Consider the following 20487-nt stretch of genomic DNA (forward strand, 5'->3'; position numbering starts at 1 on the left):
ATGATTCTTCCCCTCAGGACTTAAGCTCAACTACAAGGGTCAAGGTAAAAATGAATTCCAATCAAGGTCTGTAATTTACACACTTGTGAAACCAAGGCCATCTCAGACAACAGGTTGCCCATTAGGATTTAAATCAATGGAAAAGAGAGAGTTCTATTAAAGAATCTGGAAGAGCTGATCTGGGGCTGAACTGTCCAGGAAAGCTTCAAGTGTTGAAATTAAGTCCTCAAGGGTAGCTGTGACCTCCAACCCCAAACCCAAGGCCAAGGGCTCTACTGGGTAGTACCTGGAGGTCACACACAGCGAAAAGCACAGCTTTGAAGTCAGACAGACATAGGTGAGGCCTGCCACCTCTGCTTAACAGCTTTGTGCCCTGAGACAAGCCACCTTACCTATTAAGCTCAGTTTCCTAAAATGGGGGTGCTAATGGCTCCTGTCAAAGGTTTCATTTACTCAGTAAGTATTTATTAAGAGCTTGCACAGAACTAAACACTGAAATACAACAGTGAACAAGACAGACACAGGACCTGCCATCATGGAGCCTGAAATGACATATATGAAGGCTCAACAAATGGTGCATATATCATCATTACCATCATCTTTAGCACAGTGGTGGAAAGTATAAGGTATGTTCCAGTGAGAACAAATACACCATCTTAGCTGGAACAAGGTTTCACTCCCCCCAAAATACTGGCATGCTTCAGGGCTCAGTCCGGGGACCTCTTCTTTTCCTTCTCTCCCAAGAGTCTCATCCCATCCCACAATTTAAAAATACTATCTATGTATATACCCAAATTTAGCTGTCTCCCAAACTCCAGACTCTATATCCAGCTGCCTATCAGATATCTCCACGTACATGTCTTAACAGGCATCTCAGACCTATAAATCTGCAACAGAACTCTGGATCGCTGATGTAACTGGAAACCAACCAACCATATTCCTTCCTTGGTTTTTTTCCCATCCGTAAATCAGTAAATCCTTCATCCCTCTCCTTTCCTTATGCCTCACATATCTAAAGCATGAGTAAGTTCTTTCACTTTCACCTAAAAAACATATCCCCAATCCATTGCCAAAGCCATCATTCCAGTTCAAGATCTGATTGCTTCTCATTTATATTATATCACTGCAATAGCTGCTATGATTCCTTCTCCGCAGAGCAATGGTCTCTTTTTTAAAAAATGGGAAAAAACATATTTACACATACGCACACACACACGCCCCATCATTCCTCCATTCAACTGAGAACTCTCCAACGGCTCCCGGATGCCCTTAAAATGTTGATGGTCTACAAGGCATACATGATCAGACGCCTTTTTGACCTCTCTGCCTCCTGTCATAAGCCCTCCCACTCCCCCACCCTCATCTCTGCACTGCAGCCACACCAGCTCCCTTTCAGTTCCTTGAACATACCAACCTCCCTAGCACTTTGGGACAGTGCAGCCCGACAGAACTTTCTGTATCGACAGAAATGCTCTATATCTGCACACGTAGCTATTGAGCACTTAACATGTGGCTAGTGAGACTGAGGAACTAAATGTTTAACTTTATTTAATTTTGATTAATTTAAGTAGCCACATACTCCTAGCAGCTATCATATTGACTACTAGACAGAGCAGGGCTAGGAACCTAACCTGTTCCTCTTCCTGGACTCTTCCCCCAGATCTTCACGTGGATGGTGCTTTCTTATCCTCATGGCTCAGCTAAATTGTCAGCTCCTCAGAAAGGCCTGACCACTCCACTCAGAGTAGCTCCCACTGACAGCATTTTCTCTGTACCTTGGTTATTTTCGTCAAGACACATTCAGTACTGCCTCTATAATCTGTCTCCCCCAAACTAGAATATAAAATCCATCAAAGTAGAGACCTTGCAGAATTTATTCATTGCTATGTCCCTAAGATACATGTACTTGGCACATAGAGTTTTCAATAAATGTTTGATGAATGGCTGAATGAATGAATGAGTGAGTGGATGGCTAGGAGGCGAAGTCAGTAAAAGTACGCTGGGGACAGATTGTGGAAGCTGCTGGAAGAAGGCAAGGGTCCTTCAAAAACTTGCATTTCATTTCCATGAGTATGGGCTCTGCACTGTTCCTAAGTGTCCCGGGGGGACAGGCAGGCTAAGCAGGGGGCACAAAGGAACGGTACACACGCAAAGCAGGTCTCCACCCCCAACTGACTTGAAATCAATTTATGAGAACATAACTGATGCAGACACACGGACGCTCCTTACATATGAGACATCAGGAAATCTCTCAAGAATGTATCCACATAAAATCTAAAGGCATACCTTTAGAGGGGAAAAGGACTGAAGGGGTATTAGACAATCAAGTTAGCTTTGTAGCCTTTGGAGCTGCAATAGCAAAACAGGGCATTAATGTTATGTTAAACATTCAGCCAAGTTAAATACCGGTTTAGAGTCATGCTGTCCTCTGAGAGCTGTCACTAGCTGTGTCACTTAGCAGAAAAGGGGGAGGGGAGGCAATGAGGGGAGTAAGTTAATGATCTGTTTCTAACAAGTTCAAACACCCTGAAAATCAGGAAAAAGGGAAAGAATAAAGTGTAGAGAGTATTACTGACCAGTCAAAAATTAGCAAACCTGGACCTAGAAGCTGGCAAAACTGACAACCCAGGGATACCACGTACAATACGGATTCCACACATTCCTTCATTGTCATAATTTCAAAGAAAAAAAAAGACTCGCATTTGAAGTTATCTCTATTTAAAACCAAAACACTAAGAAAACTGCAAAGTAGAGTTTGGTACTAAATGAAACTGTGTGCTCTTCAAAGTTTTGAGAGTAAACATTTTCTACCATGCTTTAAACTTTACTGAATATCAGCGCCACTTAATAAAATTACCCTCCTGCATAAAATGGAGCAGTATCAGTAAAGTAATTCCACGGTCGCTCACTAAGTCAGAATCTTCATCAGGAATTTATAGCACAAATCTCTTTAGGTCAACCTTTCCTACAACGTGAACTGTCACTACTCAAGTTTGAGCCCAAGAGAAAACAGCACAGTGAGAGAGGAACCAGTGGCACTCTCCACCTGCTAAATCCCAACACACTAATTTTTCCAGAAATATAATACTAGGGAGACTTATTTAGCTAAAAGTCACTATTAAGTCAAAATAATGTCCACATTTCTTCAAAACTAAATCTCCTGCCTCCACCCCCAGTGAGATCAAAGCAGGTTAAATGTACACCTCTGTGCAAATTCTCTACTGGGACCACTGTAGCTCCTCCCATGTTACAGGAGTAAAGCAACAGCTCCCAGAGCTTAGCTCGGTTACTCTGCTCCTGGTCTACTTCCCAGTGGGCTCCGTTCTCAACGCTACTCACTGCTGTCTTCTCAGAACCATGATTTCTTGACTGACATCAGGGTTAATAGTATAGGAAAAACTATTCGCAGTGTGAAACAGTTTTAGCCCCTCATGGCATCTTTGGGACACCTGTAACTGTGACAGGCACCAGCTTTGTAAAGATAGTACATGGAATTATTTTCTATTTGATAATCATCACCAACTGTATGATTTTATAAATACTATCAAGAAAGTACCTATACTATCCCAAGTAAATACTATTCCAAGAAAGTCAGTGTTTCCAACGATCAAAACAGATCACTGTTATATTTATACTGCCAAGAGTAAACTGTAAACAAACAACTACAGTACTTCCAAAAGTTTGTGGGGTTTTTTGCCTGCTTCTCTCCTGTCCCTATGTATAATTCCAGTTCCATCAGAGAAGAATGGGTTTGGAAAACTTTAAGTAGCATGCTGCATGTCATTAGAAGAAAAGTAATAAGAGAAGCAAAGCAACTCCTCCAATTCGGCACCCATGTCTGATTTATTTTTATACAACAGTGCCTAGAGTCCAAGTTATTTGTGAAAGCTATGATCAATGATCACTGATCAACATGCCATTTTATCATATAGGACTAATATTTCTTTTAAATGTTTGAATAAAATATTTCAAAGACTTGATCATCTCACTTTACATCAGAGGTTCTGGAAAGGGCCAGAGAGTAAATATTTAAGGCTTTATGGGTCACATACAATCTTGGACACATATTCTTCTTTGTTTTTATTTGTTTGTTTTACAACCCTTTAATGATGTAAGACCCATTCTTAGCTGGAGGGCTACACAAAAAGAAGGCTGCAGGCTGGGATTTGGCCCTTGGGCCACAGTTAGCCCACCCCTGCTTTTCAAGTATACCAAAAAACCATAATTATATAGTACGGCCACTTTGACTAAAGAAAAACACTTCCAACTGTTTTGTGTGTTTTTCTGTAATTTTTTTTAAAGTAAACTAATTTTTTCAGAACAGTTTTAGATTTACAGAAAGCAAACAGTTAATACAGTTTCCATACATCCCACCCTCCGTTTCCCCTATTGCAGTGGTACATTTATTAAAATTAATGAAGCAACATTGATACATTGTTATTAACTAAGATGCAGATTTCCTTATCTTTTACGTAATGTCCTTTTTCTGTCCCAGGATCCCATCAGGACACCCTATTGTCTCCTTAGGCTCCTCCTGGCTGTGACAGTTTCTCAGACATTCCTTGGTTTTGATGGCCACGTCAGTTTTAAGGAATACTAGTCAGACAGTTTGTGAAATGCCCTCTACTGAGATTTAGTGGGTGTTTTTCTCACGATTAGACGGGGGTTTTGATAGCTTTTTGGGAGAAAGATCGCAAAGAAAAAGTGGTCATCACATCATATCAATGGTACATCAACACGACTTATCACTGTTGACATTTACCTTGACCACCTGGCTGAGGCTATGTTTGTTAGGTTTCCTCCAACTGCTTTAAAAATAATAATAATGGGGCTTCCCTGGTGGCGCAGTGGTGGAGAGTCCGCCTGCCGATGCAGGGGACACGGGTTCGTGCCCTGGTCCGGGAGGATCCCACACGCCGCAGAGCGGCTGGGCCCGTGAGCCATGGCCGCTGAGCCTGCACGTCCGGAGTCTGTGCTCCACAACGGGAGAGGCCACAGCAGTGAGAGGCCTGCGTACCGCAAAAAACAACAACAACAACAACAAAAATAATAATAATAATAATATAAATGATTTTAATTCTTACTATATATTACTAGTTTAAAGCTTTTAAACAGCAAATGATCTTGAATAAGCTAGCTGTATACATAGACGCACACATTATGATTCATTATCTATGTGATTCACATCTATGCCTCTTAAAATATATTATATTTGAAATGAAGACAAAAATTAATATGGACTTTGCCAGTGGATTCTACTTTTAATTCACCCTAACTCTTCTTCCTTTGCCTATTAGGAGACACAAAAAAGGTGGGTAGAGTGGCAAAGGCTAAAAGGCTAGAATAAAGGAGGAAAACTTGGGTCATACTGAGGCTATCAAAACACTGCAGGAAATGCAAATCAAAACCACAGTAAGATACTAGCTCATCCCACCAGAAATGCTAAAAAACGAAAAGAAAAGAAAAGAGCAAGTGTTGGTGAGGGTGTGGAGAAGCTGGAACACTCATACACTCATACAGTCATACATTCACACACTCATAAACTGACACACTCACACACACACACTCATACACTCATACACTGCTGGTGGGGATGTAAATGGTGCAGCCGCTGTGGAAGAGTTTGCAGTTCCTCAAAAAGTTAAACATAGAATTAACATATGACCCAGCAACTCCACTTCTAGGTATTTTATCCAAGAGAACTGAAGACACATATTCATATAAAAATTATACATAAATGTTCATGGCAGTATTATTCATAATAGCCAAAAAGTAGAATAAACACAAATGTCCAACAGCCGATGAATGGATATGCAAAGTGTGGTATAGCCATACAACTTATTATTCAAGTCATAAAAAGGAATGAAATACTGGGACATGCTACAGCATGAATGAACCCTGAAAACATTATGCTAAATGTCATTAAGCCAGACACAAAAGGAAACATACTGTATTATTCCATTTATATGAAATGTCCAGTATAGGCAGAAACACAGAGACAAAAACAGAGACAGAAAGTAGATTAGGGGTTGCCAAAGGCAGCAGGGGTAGGGGAAGGATGGGGAGTGAGCTCTTAATGGGTACAGGGTTTCTTTTGGGGGTAATAAAAATGTTCAGGAATTACATAATGATCATGGTTGCACAACACTGTGAATATACTCAAAAAAAACCTGTATTGTACACTTTAAAATGGCTAATTTTATGTGATGGGGAAAAAAGCCACTGAAAACATTCTGAAGCTATATATTTGGGAAATCATTTTTAACCCACAGCTTATATACACTGTGCCTTTTAAAATCCCTTTCCTACTCTTTATACTTCTGTGGTGATTTTTTCCAGTAACAGGAGCTTCAGAAATGGATGAAGAGGGCTTCCCTGGTGGCACAGTGGTTAAGAATCCGCCTGCCAATGCAGGGGATTGGCATTGGTTTGAGCCCTGGTCCGGGAAGATCCCACATGCCGCGGAGCAACTAAGCCCGTGCGTCACAACTACTGAGCCTGCGCTCTAGAGCCCGTGAGCCACAACTACTGAGCCCGTGTGCCACAACTACTGAAGCCCACGCGCCTAGAGCCCGTGCTCTGCAACAAGAGAAGCCACCACCATGAGAAGCCCGCACACCGCAACGAAGAGTAGCCCCCGCTCCCTGCAACTAGAGAAAGCCTGCGCCCAGCAACAAAGACCCAACGCAGCCTAAAATAAATAAACAAAAAATAAATAAATTTATTAAAAAAAAAAAAAAAAGAAATGGCTGAAGAAATTAGTCCAGGGCTTCCCTGGTGGCGCAGTGGTTGAGAGTCCGCCTGCCGATGCAGGGGACACGGGTTCGCGCCCCGGTCCGGGAAGATCCCACATGCCGCGGAGCGGCTGGGCCCGTGAGCCATGGCCGCTGAGCCTGTGCGTCCGGAGCCTGTGCTCCGCAACGGGAGAGGCCACAGCGGTGAGAGGCCCGCGTACCGCAAAAAAAAAATAAAAAGATAAATTAGTCCAAAATTCTAACAAGAAATCAGTTCAACCAATTTCAGTCAAGTTCATAGGACCGGAGCATACACAAGACCAGGGCCCTATCGCAAGGAAGTTACACTTCATTAGGGCTAACACTGTTTCCTACGTTTCGGTAACTCCCACTGGCAAAATGAGGCTGGTCACACTCCTCTAGAGTGGTGGCATCATTCTCCTACAGACGACTACTCCGAGAAGCTGAGCAAGTGCCATCCACAAGGCAACATCTCCAGGCCCCAGAGGCACGCAGCACAGGGCCTGGTCAGGCTGCAGGGCGGCTGCTACACTTCTGCCAGCCCACCAGGGCTTGCCCACAGGAAACTGAAATCCTGGCTTGCTTGAAGCCACATGTCACAGTGGCTGATTATGTAGCTCACAACTTAGTGACTGGCTGCTAAAAAGAAAAAATTATTTATAAATAATAGTCTTTCTTGACATTGCAATTATTGTCCTGAGAGTTCCAACAAAATTAAGGTGCAAACTATGGACTAGTAAAGTCAGAGACGAAACCTCAGTCATGGACTAGGCAACCACTGCTCGCTCCAGCTAACATCACAGCAAACTGTTGAAAACAAGAAATATTCTGTCGGGAATTTTTGGAAGACAGCATAGTTTAGTTTAAATTACGGCTTCCCATAGTGATTTTTTAAAAAAACCTTCTTTTAAGAACCTCTCCACGCTTCAAATACCATAATCACTGAAATCATAGTAACCACTTGGCACCCAGACTTGGACAGAGCCTGGAGAGGGACGACTCCCAGCAATCTATGACAAGGGCAGTTGTGATTAAGACTATTGGGGCTGATTTTGTGTTCTCCGCTCTTATAAGTAATTCACATATTTATACTGTTAGTCAAAATGTGGCAGCTTAATTCTCTCATTATTTTTAATCTAACTGGAAAATCAATTGTCTCTGGTTGTTGGTGGTTATGGCTATAGCTATGAAAACCCAACAATAAGAAATTGGAAACAAGAGTAGCTCAACTAGTAGTATTCTTTCATTAACTTCACAAACTTCCTGTATCAACTGACCTAACCAACATTCATTTAACATCTACCAGATACAAAGGATACAGAGAGCAGGAATAAGCAATTAGGTCTTTTGAAGAATTCACACTCCAGCAGTAAGTAGGTTTAGCAAAATTACTTGCTTTGACTTTGAAAGAAAGACAGCAGAGAGTTGCATACAGCCTAACCAGGTGCCACAAACTGGGTGTGGAAAGCCAAAGTTAACTCAGACACTGGTGACACCCAGCCGACATGTCTTCCTCCTCACTGTCCCCCAGCCCCAGCCCCCAGGATTTCTTCCCTTCAATTAGAAAGGACAGGTTGCTCAACATCTGATCCAAGCCATAAACCAGAGATTATGGCCTATCAGCCCTTTTTAATGTAAAGTCACTTTGTGTGGTGGTACCTCTTTTAAGTTCAGCTAGACAAAGTTATTGTATCCCTGGGTAACGTCCAATCTGAGGACGGAAAGCAAACAGAATTCCACTGGGAGTCTGTAAAACCACTCATCCTGTCTCTGAGCCCTGCCCACCTTAGCCACCTACTCCTCCAAGAGGCAAATAAATCCATCATCCCACCTTTTTCTCCCACATTGAATACAGTTTTTTTTTTAAAGCACCAGGCCATTTGGCCATGATCTATGGCCCACCGTAAACACCATTTGGTGCAGTCAAAGGGTGCCCATGGTGAGCAAAATAAGAGGTGAGTGAGGGAGCAGAACTGCAAAATAACAGTTGGCCTACCTGGGGTGGGGAGGGTTGCCAAGGAGTCACAGACAGGAGCTTTCCCCAGCATTGAGCGGGGGCGGGGGGGGAGAGGAAGGGCAAAGTCAAGACTGTTACAGTAAAACTGTAATCTATGCAGGTTGATACAGAGCCCCAAACTGAACTTCTAATGTGCTCAAGAGTGCACTGAACTTCCAAGTTCTACGGGGACTAGTACTGTGGTTCAATGGGGTCAGCTCGATGGGTCCCCAACCCACACTCCCAAGGCATTCATCCTACCTGGCCAGCTCAGGGATCAGAGCATCCTACCTAGTTGACAGGAACCTCTGAAGACCAAGAAAGACTGGTCAAATGGAAACCACCTAAGTATCCATCAACAGATGAACAGATAAAGAAGCTGTAGCATACAGTATGTGATGTACAATGGAATACTACTCAGCAATAAAAAAGAACAAAAATTTTGCCATTTGTGGCAACATGGATGGACTTGGAGGGCATTATGCTAAGTGAAATAAGTCAGACAGAGAAAGGCAAATACTGTGTGATGTCACTTTTATGTGGAATTTAAAAAATACAACAAACTAGTGAATATAACATAAAAGAAGCAGACTCGCAGATACTGAGAACAAACTAGTGGTTACCAGTGGCGGGGGGCAGGGGTAACACAGGGGTGGGGAGTGGGAGGTACACACTACTGGGTGTAAGACAGGCTCAAAGATGTATCGTACAGGGCTTCCCTGGTGGCGCAGTGGTTAAGAGTCCGCCTGCCAATGCAGGGGACGCGGGTTCGTGCCCCGGTCCGGGAAGATCCCACATGCCGCGGAGCGGCTGGGCCCGTAAGCCATGGCCGCTGAGCCTGTGCGTCCGGAGCCTGTGCTCCGCAACGGGAGAGGCCACAGCGGTGAGAGGCCCACGTACTGCAAAAAAAAAAACAAAAAAAAAAAGATGTATTGTACAACATGGGGAATAGAGCCAATATTTTGTAATAACTGTAAATGGAAAGTAACCTTTGAAAATTGTATAAAATGAAAAAAAAATTGCATAAAAGTAAAAAATTTTTTAAAAAAGACTGGTCAATCAGCCTGAAAAGTCAACCCTGGGCAGAGAGGTTCTCCTCCATCGAGAGACCCCTGAGCATGCCCAGATGTCCCGGAAGACTAGAGGAATGACAAAGGACACAGGCTCCAGAGTCGGACTATCTGGCTTCGAATCCTGGCTCCACGTTTAACTACGACTCCATTTCCCTGCGACTCCATTTCCCCATCTGTAACTGGAAGACAATAACAGCACCTACCTCATAGGACTTCTGGGAGAATAAAATGAGATCACAGTTAAAGAGCTTAGCAGGGTGGCTGTCACACAGAAAACACTGAGAAAATGTGTGCAGAACCTCTACTATCTTCAGGGGTAACCGGAACTATCCGTCAGTTCCTAAATTGGAATGACAACACTACAGCTACTACTCTTTGGTGAGGCCCTAGTTAGGGGCCCCCAAACATCTCCATGGGGTTGGTGGTATGATCTTCACTTTAGAGTTGAAAATGGAGCTTTAGAGGGGTTCAGACACTCATCTAAGCTTTCTCAGCTAATAAAGGTGGAGCAAGGAAAGCTTTGATCACATTGCAGCAGAGCCTGTATCATGTAATGGACCTCCAAAAGCTTAAAACCATTTTAAAATAATACTTCAATATTCTAAAATCACTACTTATTGAATAAAATTATGTTCTTGTGAAATCTCCCAGCCTTCCCCCATGACATCTGCATAATTACCTATACAATCAGAAATACCTCACAAATTCTGATAGACCATGAAAAACACAAAATTATCTTTCTTAACATAAATATGACTGGGTAAATCATCACGCCCATCTTAATGAAATGGATTTAAAAGTTCAAAAGTACTGCAGACCCACAGTTTATCAAGTCACTTTTTTTTCAGGATTTGTAATTTGATCCTGTAAAAGAAGGGGCACATTCCAATTGGCCTGTGCAACACCTCTCTGCCCGTATGTTTGGTAAGTGTGTAACAAAACTGCCTAGAGGTAATAGTTCCTCCAAATAACCTCTTCCACCATCTCTTACACTAGTTAGCAAGACTTATAGACACTGCACTGCCCTAAAATAAAACACAACCAAATTTAAACTATGTCAATGTTGACTCATCTCACAGAATGTCCTTTAAAGCTCTAATACTGAGATCCAGAAATATGTATAACCGGTCAAATTTATAAATACTTAAAGATCCAACAGCTTCAAGGCAAACTGGAATAATAACAAATCACCTTAGTCAAAACTGTTTGTCCCCATCAAATGAACTGGTTACCCAGTTTCTTAAAAACAGAGTTCATGATAATTGTTAATCCATTAACAATTTTAAATAAAAGACATGCTTAACTTTCTTAAGAAGTAGTGGTAAAGATAAGCCAAGCCATATAATTTTATTTCACTTTCTATTTGCTTTACCCAGGCGTTACACAGTCTTGTAATCCTTGCTAGTAAACGCAAATGAGATGATATTAACAAAACATGTAAACTGAAGTAAAAGAGAATCTAAAATGCCTAAATATTTCAAGAATGCATTGCAGTTTCAATAACCTGAAACTCCAAGTATCAGAAAGCAGAAAGAATTACCATATAACTGTAAAAGTCAAATATTTATACAGGTGTCTTAAAAGCCACTGTTGGGTGCACACCATCATCATTGAAATTTACTATCTGTTAAGTAGTTTCAAAGTGCAATAACTGGCTTGGAGCGTGAAGTTTATGACAACAACTAATACATCTGGAGAGACTGTGAAGGCGTGATGCTTGTCATAACTTTCATCAGGTCAGCAACACGCAGCCAGGCTAGAGCAAGACGGGACCTCAGCACAGGTGCCTTTTCTCATTTCAAGAGGGAAACCTAAACCGATACCTTCATGGATAATTTAACAAGGATTGTTCCATAAATTTATAATGTCACTTGTGACTTTCTTATAACTGCTCTTTAGTAGCATTCAAAAACAATATTCTTGAGATAAAAGTAACTGAGAACATAAAGTATGAAACTATTTCAGCTTCAAATTGAGAAAAGGGGGAATGTTTAATAGGAGAAGCACCTAAAAAGGTTATAAACCCCTAAGGCCACATTCCATAAAAAGGTGGAAAGAAATTTCAGAAATGATAAACATCCAAAATTTGGAATTATCCCTAATGGTATATTATTTAAATTTATAAATAGGAATACGTCCTTAATAGTTTACAAATTTACAATTAGGAATATCTCCTCTTATTCTTCCAATAATTCTAACTAAAAGAAATTTTCCTTTTCAGGGTAAAGAGAAAAATGGAAAAGAGAAAAAACATTTGTGAACATTCAGCTAAACTTCAGTCCCTGAACTTCTTAGATGATGATATTGTTATGTTTCTCCTCTTCACTTCTGAGCAGGAATAAAAAGTGTGTTGAAAACTACAAGAAACCACGCTAAGCTCAAGTCAGCGTTCCTCAATAACCAAGGTTCGGGTCCACTGTTCATTTCACCACTTCTTACTTCAACACAGCATCTGCCTTTTCAAGATCTGAGAGTCAGTTCAAGTTTTCAGGTGAAGATAAACACTAAGCAGTAACCCCCAAACAAGCGTCTCTAAACTCTGGGGGGCAAAGTCAGTTACACCCACCACCAGGGCTCAGCAAGGAAGGGTGCCCGGGGCCCCCTCAGGCCCAGGGCCTCTGGCCCGACCATGGCGCACCCCGTCAAGAACGTGCAGGCAAGGCTGGGAGCCAAGGACGGCCAGAGAGATGCCACAGGTGGCCTGGACGGCTGGCTGGCCCCGCCTGGCACTTAGGCCTCCTCCTCCGGGAGGCCCAGGGCCGGGCCCCGCCTCCCAGGCCGAATGGACCCTCCAGCCTCTTGCTGGCCAACTTCAGGCGGAGGCGAGCTCGGAGCAGGGCTCAGGGGGCCCCTCTGGGTCCGTGAACTGGACACTGTGACCGCCCAGGGCGTCAATTCCACCCTTCCCTCTGCGCCCAGAGTGTCTAAAGGTCCCGGGGCCGCCGCAGAGCGGGTGGCCAAGAGGGCCCTGGAAGGGGCGGCTGCAACCGGCCCCCTCCAGGGCGCCTGGCCGGCTGACGCAGCCCCGGCTCGGGCAGAAGGTCCCGCGCCTCCTTCCCGGGACCCCTCCCGGCCACCCGGGCCGGTGACGCCCCACGCCCCCCGCGCCGCGGGCGCCGCCGCTCGGCCAGGTCTCCCGGACAACAGCCGCCGCCGCGCTTCCGAGGCGGGTCCCTGCGCCCACCCGCGGCCCGGCAGCCCACCTGTCCCGGGGGTCGATCCAGCTGGTCCTCCGGGTGTTGTGGTCGATGTAGAAGACCTTGCCGTCGTAGTCCCTGGCCTCCTCCCAGCCCCGGGGTAGCGGCAGCTGCCCGCTCCCGGCCCTCCTAGGCATGGTCGGCGGCCTCGCCGGCGAGCGGCGCCTCCATAGGGACCGGGCGCGGGACGCGGCGGGAACGCGACTGCCCGGCCCGACCCGGGCGCCGGCGTGGGGCTGCGGGGCGCGGGGCGCGGCGGGGCCACGCGCGGGGGCGCCTCAGGAAACCCTGCTCTCGGCCCCAGCGGGGATCAGTCCACCATGTCTGCGTCGGAGCGGGCGAGCGAACCCTCCTCCTCCTCCTCCTCCTCGCGATCGCCGCCGCTGCCTCCGCCTCTTCCTCCTCCTCCTCCTCCCCGTCCCCCTGTGGCCGCCGAGGGTCGCGGCGCCCAGGCTGCCCGAGCCGCCGCCGTCTGGGCTCGGATCCGGGAAGCTCCGCGGAGCGGCGGCCGTGGCGGCGACGGTCTCCTCATTTGCATACTATTAGCATGCGCCCCGCCCGGGGCCCGCCCCCACCCGCTCCTCCCCTCGCTCGGCTCATCTGCATGCACATTCCTCGCCGCCACATTCCAGGGCTTAACCCTGCCGCTCCCGCGGCACGCTGCGCCTGCAGGGGCGCCGGCCCGAGTCAGGGGCGGAAGGGAGCCGCGGGCCAGGTGGGAGGGAAGACGGAGAAGGAATGCGCTGCTCGCTGCTTCCCCTTGACCCCAAATGTCTCCCTACGGCCGACCATTTGGGGTTTTAGAGCTTCGGGACGGGAAAGGCGGCTAAAGAGAAGTCTCCGCAGCCCTCTCCACCGCCTTCCGACTTCTAGGGAAACCACAAGACTTTCGAGAGGAAAGGGGTGGGGAGGCTCTCTTCGGAAGACAAGGTCCCAGCAAACCGAGAAGGCACAAAGGCTCCCCCTCGGACCCCGGGGCGTTCCGGGCGGTGGGAAAGTGTGAAAAGCAGAGCCAGCGCTCGAAAGCGCGTCAGTGGCGCGTCCGGGGCGGTGTCGCCCCCGGGGCCTCTGCAGGGCGCCCGGCCCTCCGTGACCTCAGCCTCGCGGCGGAAAGCGAAGGCGGATCCCGCGGTCCGAGGGCGCCGCGACATGCCTGCCCCGGTGCCCCGCTGCGCGGGGGAAACTCGGGCCAGATTCGGAAAAGCCACTGCACCCCCCCTCCCCCCACACCCCCCGCCGCGGCCGTCGTCGTCGTCGTCGTCGTCCGCCGCGCGCGGGCCTGAGGCGCTCCACACGGGGGCCCTGCGCTGGACGTGCACGCGCCCGGGAGCCAGCCCCTTACGTCCGCCCGCGCCCCGGGAAGTCCCCCACCCGGAGCCCCGCCGAGGCCCAGAAGGTGTGGGCGAGCCCGCTGGCAGGAAAACGCGGCGGCCTGGCGGCCAGGCTTTCCTAGACCCTGGATGTGTCCGGGGAGGAACGTGGACTTTCTCTCCTTCTACAAGTATTTATTTTTTCAGCAGCTACTACGCCCTGGTCGGCCCTGAGGAGGGTCCGGACGTCGGGCTCCGGGCTGGACGGTTCCACGAGCCGCAGGCCTGGCAGGGCTCGGACACACAGCATTTGTGCCCCAGCCCCTCGGTCTGGGAGGGAGCCTCCCAGTCCCCAGACTCCTCTCCAGCCAGGTCTACACCACTGTCCCATTCATATTCTTCTGGGTTACTAAGCAGCTGCTTTTAGAGTAAAAACAAAAAACAAAATAAAAAAACGGAGGAAGACCCGGAGATCATTCACCTTTTGGTGTGAATTCGCTTAATCCTGCCGCCTAATTTGTAAAGACTTCCCCACCTTGTGCGGGACGCAGCGCACAGCAAGGGCTTTCAGGGTGTTTGGAACAACGTCCGCCTCCCCTCCTGGGTGCACAGACCGGTAAGGGAGTCAGGTGAATTGAGATTCTCTACAGCGCGGAGCTGGCGCTGCGCGGTTAGTGTAGCAGCTGCCCTGGAGGCTGGGGACGGCCTTTGGTTCTCCAGGCCGTCGGGGCATCTGCGGTCAATCTCGAAGGTGGAGGGAGGAGGGTGGTCCTCGAGAGGAAGAACGTGGGGTCAGGCTTGGAACAGCTTCACAGCGGGGACTGGACCTGCCGTCTCGGGCGAGGGCCTTAGAAGGGGTTGTATTTGTACTTGGAGCATCTGGGCAGAAACTTTTAACTACTAGAAACTCTAGAGAGAACTCCTGGGAAGGAGCTACCAGGGGTCGCAGGAGTTGGGGAACGGAGTCACCCAAGATGAACTCACTGTATCTTTCTAGGTCTTCCTCGTTTACACCCAGGAAACTAGGCTTCGCCTGTAACAAAGGGAAGCCCCCGCCTCCAGGTCCTGTGTTCAGCCCCATTCCATTGATAAGGAAGTGATCACACAAGGCAAGCGTCTCCTGTTCAGGTGAGATGTGACATCCTAGTGGATAACCTTAAGGTTGTACTTATGAATGCTGTGAAAAAGATGAGACCTGGCTAAAACTAATCTCTCACACCACTGAGTGAACGAGGTGCTTTGTTTTGGACTGGTCTATACTGGCCCATTAGCATGGCCAAAATTTGTGTTATGGTATACTAATAACATCATTCGGCAACCCAGCCAAGCCATTCTTGTTTAAACCTTGCTTCCTGCTGTGCTTTCCCCCCTCAAAAAAAAACAGTTAGAAAACATGAATTATATTAAAATGTCTGCATCCTACTGTTAAAAAAAAAAAGTAACACACTTTGCTGTTGCCACAATTTAGTTTGTTTCACTGGGATGAACTACTGCCCAGTACTTCTCGGTGTTATTTCACATTCGATAAGCTTTCAGGTAAGTATTCTTACCCAACTTCTAAAACCGATGAGGAACCCAAAATGGCACACAGCGGTAAATGACATTTATTGTTCTATAAATCTCAAGACTTCAAAAAGGGACCCTAAATAGACAAACAAAACTCTGAAGCATTTAAGAGGCAAGCTCGCTTCTTCTCCCCCACTGGGTGGCACAGGAAACATTTGGTCACACAAAAGCAGTTAAGATGACCGAAAGGAAAATTGCTCCTCTGCAGGGTTTTTTTGTCTTGATCAAGTTTTCACTCTGCTGTTCTGAGTTCACCCAGTTTACACAGTACCATCCCTTCGGAAAATTCCTAGTGGTTAAGACAATGAAGATTATCCCTAGTTTATAGATGGATACATTTAGATTTCATTTGGTTCCAGTTGATCATTGGCACAGAAGGATGATGCTGTCTGCTGTCCTGGATACCAGATTACCACAGTCTATAGCAGCACTAGCCGCTGAAGAGTCTGTTTTCTGGCCTTCAATTCCCTTTTCTCCCAGCTTTACATTTTCTCTGGTACTAATAGTCTGTGGGGAGGTGAGCTGCCATTAAACAAAGCTCCCACGTCAACGTCCAAATCCTGCGTGGCAGGAAAATTAGCGGTATCAAAAATGGGAGTAGACAGTGAAATTTATTTCAACAGATAATTAGTTATAACTATCCAAATTTAAAATATGTATACTTTTAATCCAGCAATCCCGGTGCTACAGGTTTACCTACGGATATTAAAATTCCTCAGGATTTGCAAGGATGTTCATTGTAGCATGCTTCATAATAACAAAACTGGAAAAACCACCAGCATCCATCATTAAGGGACTAAGTAAGTGAATTATCCATACTCAGCAGGCATATTAAAAGCATTGCATAAAAATGTATGTGCTGATAATGTGTGTGCTGATCCTGGAAAGATGGCCAGGATCTTTAAGTGAAAAAAAGCAAGGTGCAAAAACCACTTGCTTGTTAACTTCACTGGAGGTGGAGCCAATCATAAAATTTAAAGAACACAGCCTCCTATATACTTCCTTAGTGTCAAAGGGAGAATTCAGACAGTAAATTAAGAGAATGGGGACTGTCAGAAAGGTCTCGTCAAAGCAGTATACATAAGGAAAACGATCATTAAAAGGGATGGGGTCGAGATGAGTGGACATGATTCCAAAATGGACCGGCGTGGCAGGGCGTGCTTGTAGGAGGAAATGGATATTGGAAACTCCAAGGTGAATCTGGTGTGCAAGATCCCAAGACTGGCTGGAGCCGTCTAGTTAGGAGGCTGGTGTGGTAATATAGGTATGAGAGAGATAAAGGTCTGGATTAGAAATAAAGTGAGGAAGGCATGAAAAGGAATGATCCGGCAAGAATTCGCTACTGATTAGATTAAGCAGTAAGTCGACCACAAGGAGGAATCTGGTATGAGTCCAAGATTTTAGGCCATCAAGAGAAACTCAAATAGCTGAAATAAATGAGGAAGTCCAAAGGGGGATCTGATATGGGGTTTGATTTTAGAAATTAGAGATACCCAGCAGAAAGTTAAAGGTCGGGACTCAAGCTCAAACAAAAGGTCAGGACTGCAAATACATGGTCAAATGTCACCCATCTGAAATTCTGTGAAGGGCTGAGGATTCAGGATTGAATCTTGGGAAAGAAACATCAGTATAAGTCTAATAGCATTAAGTAACCCATCTATAGTCCTGTATTTGGCCTGTAATTCTTCAGTAATTTGATGTGATTTAATTTATTTCTTTGTAAAATGTGGTCTCCATTTTCAGTGATGTGTGTAAGAATTCGTTACTAGCGTGTAATCCATCTCTGAATGAATTATTGTTATAAACTTTAAGCTTAAGCTATTGAATCAACTCGTGTAGGACAAGATGAACTGGTTTTCAATATTTTAATATCTCCTGTCTCCTCAAGGAGATCAGGGATTATATCAACTGGAACTTCTAAATAAGGATAACTTTTTCTTTCCTGAATCAAGCTAGTGACTTTTTTGTTTTTGTTTTTGCTCTTCTGCAACCGAAACGTTAAAATAAATAACATCTCTAGGTATTATGAATCAGCAGCCCTAATCCACAATTCCTAAATCTTATTGTCTAGACAGTCCTGAAAAAGATAGGCATATGAGCGTTAAGAATTCCCAGTGCCAAGCCAGACCAGAAACCTCGATAACCACAGCCACTTCCCTGCCAGTTACTCATTATAGCAACACCTTGGGCAACAGCGATCATTCCAGTTCAGTAGCAAGTAAGCAACATCAAACAGGTTAGATTTTACCTTACTCACTGCAGAGGGAGACCCACATTGAGCGAATGCTGTGGTTGCTGAAGAGATAGAAAACATTTAATAGCTGTCTTATTAACTAAAAGGAACAAAAGCTCCAATGCCATGTTTGTATGTGTGAGGCTCTCAGAGGGTACCTCTTGTATACTCTGTGGGGTAGACTCTTAGAATAAATATTCACTGACATTCTTTCTTACATAATGAAAAAATATAAGGTTCCATTTTCCTTTTACCGTCTTTAATTTGCATTTTTCCCCCATTCCAACTTTATAATCCACGAAAAACAGCTGCTTTAAAAGACGGGATGGTATTCCCTCATCCCTATCTTTTAAAACTATTTCATATCTCCTTTCCTATCCCTCTGAATTTTCCATTAAAATCTTTATTTCTACTTATTATTTCTCAGTCTTTCTCTCTTTCTCCACTTCATCCTCTCTCTTTCTCTTAGTTCTTGATTTCCTGATGTTGACTCAATGCTGTGAATTTGGCTTTAAGAAATTTAACTGCAGTATAATCTCCCAAATTTGTCTGATTTAGGGATATTCAAATTGAATAAGGAGAAAAATTGGTCTATGTAATAAAACATGTTCAAAGAAGTGTATTTTGCCAATAAACGTATGGAAAGTTGCTCAACATCATTAAGAACCAGTGAAATGAAAACTAAAACCACAGTGAGATACTCATGTAGCTGCTACACTGGCAAAAACTTAAGTTTAAAAATATCAGGTGTTGGTAAGAATGTGGAGCGACAGGTATTGTCATCAGTGACGGGTGGCAATACAAATTGGTACAGACACAGTTTGGCCATATCTAGGAAAATTGAGGATATCCACATCCTATGACCTAGTGATTCCATTCCTAGGTATATCCCTAGAGAAATTCACACATATATGCTCCAGATCCACGTACAAGAAATGTTTAGGGTGTATTATTTACAGTAGCCTAAAAGTGAAGCATGCAACTGTCTGATAAAGAATGTAGTGGATAAATATATTGTGTGGTTTATTTATGCAATACAGTAGAGCAATGATAAATGGATGAACTATAGCTACACAAAACCCCTTCGGTAAATCTTTAAAAATATAATGTTGGGTAAAAGAAGCAAGAAACAAAAGAATTTGTACAGAGAGATTTCATTCACATAAAGTTCACAAAAACAGGTAAAACCAAACTATATTGATTAGAGATGTGTATGTAAGAGGTGAAAGTATAAAGAAAAACGTGGAAATAAGTACCGCAAAGGTCAACATAGTGCTTACTTCTAAAGGGAGGGATAATGTTGAACTTGGGGAGAAGGACATGGGGAGAGGAATTCTGTTAATGTTCTGAGGTTTTTTTAAACCTGTTTGCTTTATATTTTTTGTTAAACTATATGCACATGTTTATACACTTTTCTGTATGTATGTTACATTTCTCTTTCTCTCTCTCACACACACACACACACGGAAATACTATAGTTTTATCTTGAAGCGTGGGAATACCCAAGACCTGGGAAACCTGCTTTAATGAACAGATGAAAATTGTACTTGTAATTGGCACATTCAGTGTGTGAATGCAAATGCCCCACTAAAGGTTATTCTTTCTAAAATAGAGTAAGCTCCCTTATTTGTTTATTTACAGATGTTGAGACATATATACAAATAAGGTCCAATTACAATAATTCTGTAAAACGAAGCTATATCCTTCAAATTCGTATCCTGTACCAGAACTTCTTAAAACCATAAGAAATTATGCACAGCAATAATTCTACACAACCAATATTCTGTCTGGCTGCTAAACACTTTCAGTTTTAAAATGGCCTGACTACTGTTCCACTGGTGTCCTGGGGGGAGGGGGAGGGGCAGCGGGTAGGCCAGCGGAGGCCCGACTTTACTGAACTGTGCTGTGCATGCCAGTTTTTTTAGCTCTCACCCTTCAGCTCACTCAACTCTTTTTGTAGAAAACATCCAAATCACCTCTTCTAGAATTTACCTAGACCACCAAATCACAAAATAAAACAAGTCCCTCACTCATCCATTCAACTTCTATTGCACACTTAATATGAACAGGGTTCTGAAAACTAAAGGCTGAACAAGAACAAGGTCCCTGCTCGATTGCAACAGTACTGGTTCTCAGTATTTGGGTATTCCCATGCATTGTGGTGTTTTTGTGTCTTTAAATATCTGTAATTTTGTTGGTGTAATACCGTTATTTTAATATTTAAAAAATAAAAAATTGGAGCCATTTACTTCTTGAGACACACCCAAGAAATTTAGATTATTTTTATTTTGAAAAATGTGAAAACTACAGAAAAATTGAAAGAATAATAAAATGAATACCTGTGTAAGCATCTTCCA

The 20487-nt window shown here is 44.6% G+C and overlaps 1 protein-coding gene across 1 annotated transcript in view; it reads right to left on the reverse strand.

Annotated features, from left to right (window-relative positions):
* Positions 1 to 13545, reverse strand: part of WWC2 (WW and C2 domain containing 2) — a 163806-nt gene extending 150261 nt beyond the window's left edge. Inside the window, exon 1 of the mRNA XM_004281746.3 lies at positions 13028 to 13545. Within this exon, the coding sequence (XP_004281794.1) occupies positions 13028 to 13158 (131 nt within the window). The 5' untranslated portion in view covers positions 13159 to 13545. The remainder of the gene's footprint in view (positions 1 to 13027) is intronic.
* Between the last annotated feature and the right edge of the window lie 6942 nt (positions 13546 to 20487).

This window comes from Orcinus orca, chromosome 21, assembly GCF_937001465.1.
Source record: "Orcinus orca chromosome 21, mOrcOrc1.1, whole genome shotgun sequence".
NCBI lineage: Eukaryota > Metazoa > Chordata > Mammalia > Artiodactyla > Delphinidae > Orcinus > Orcinus orca.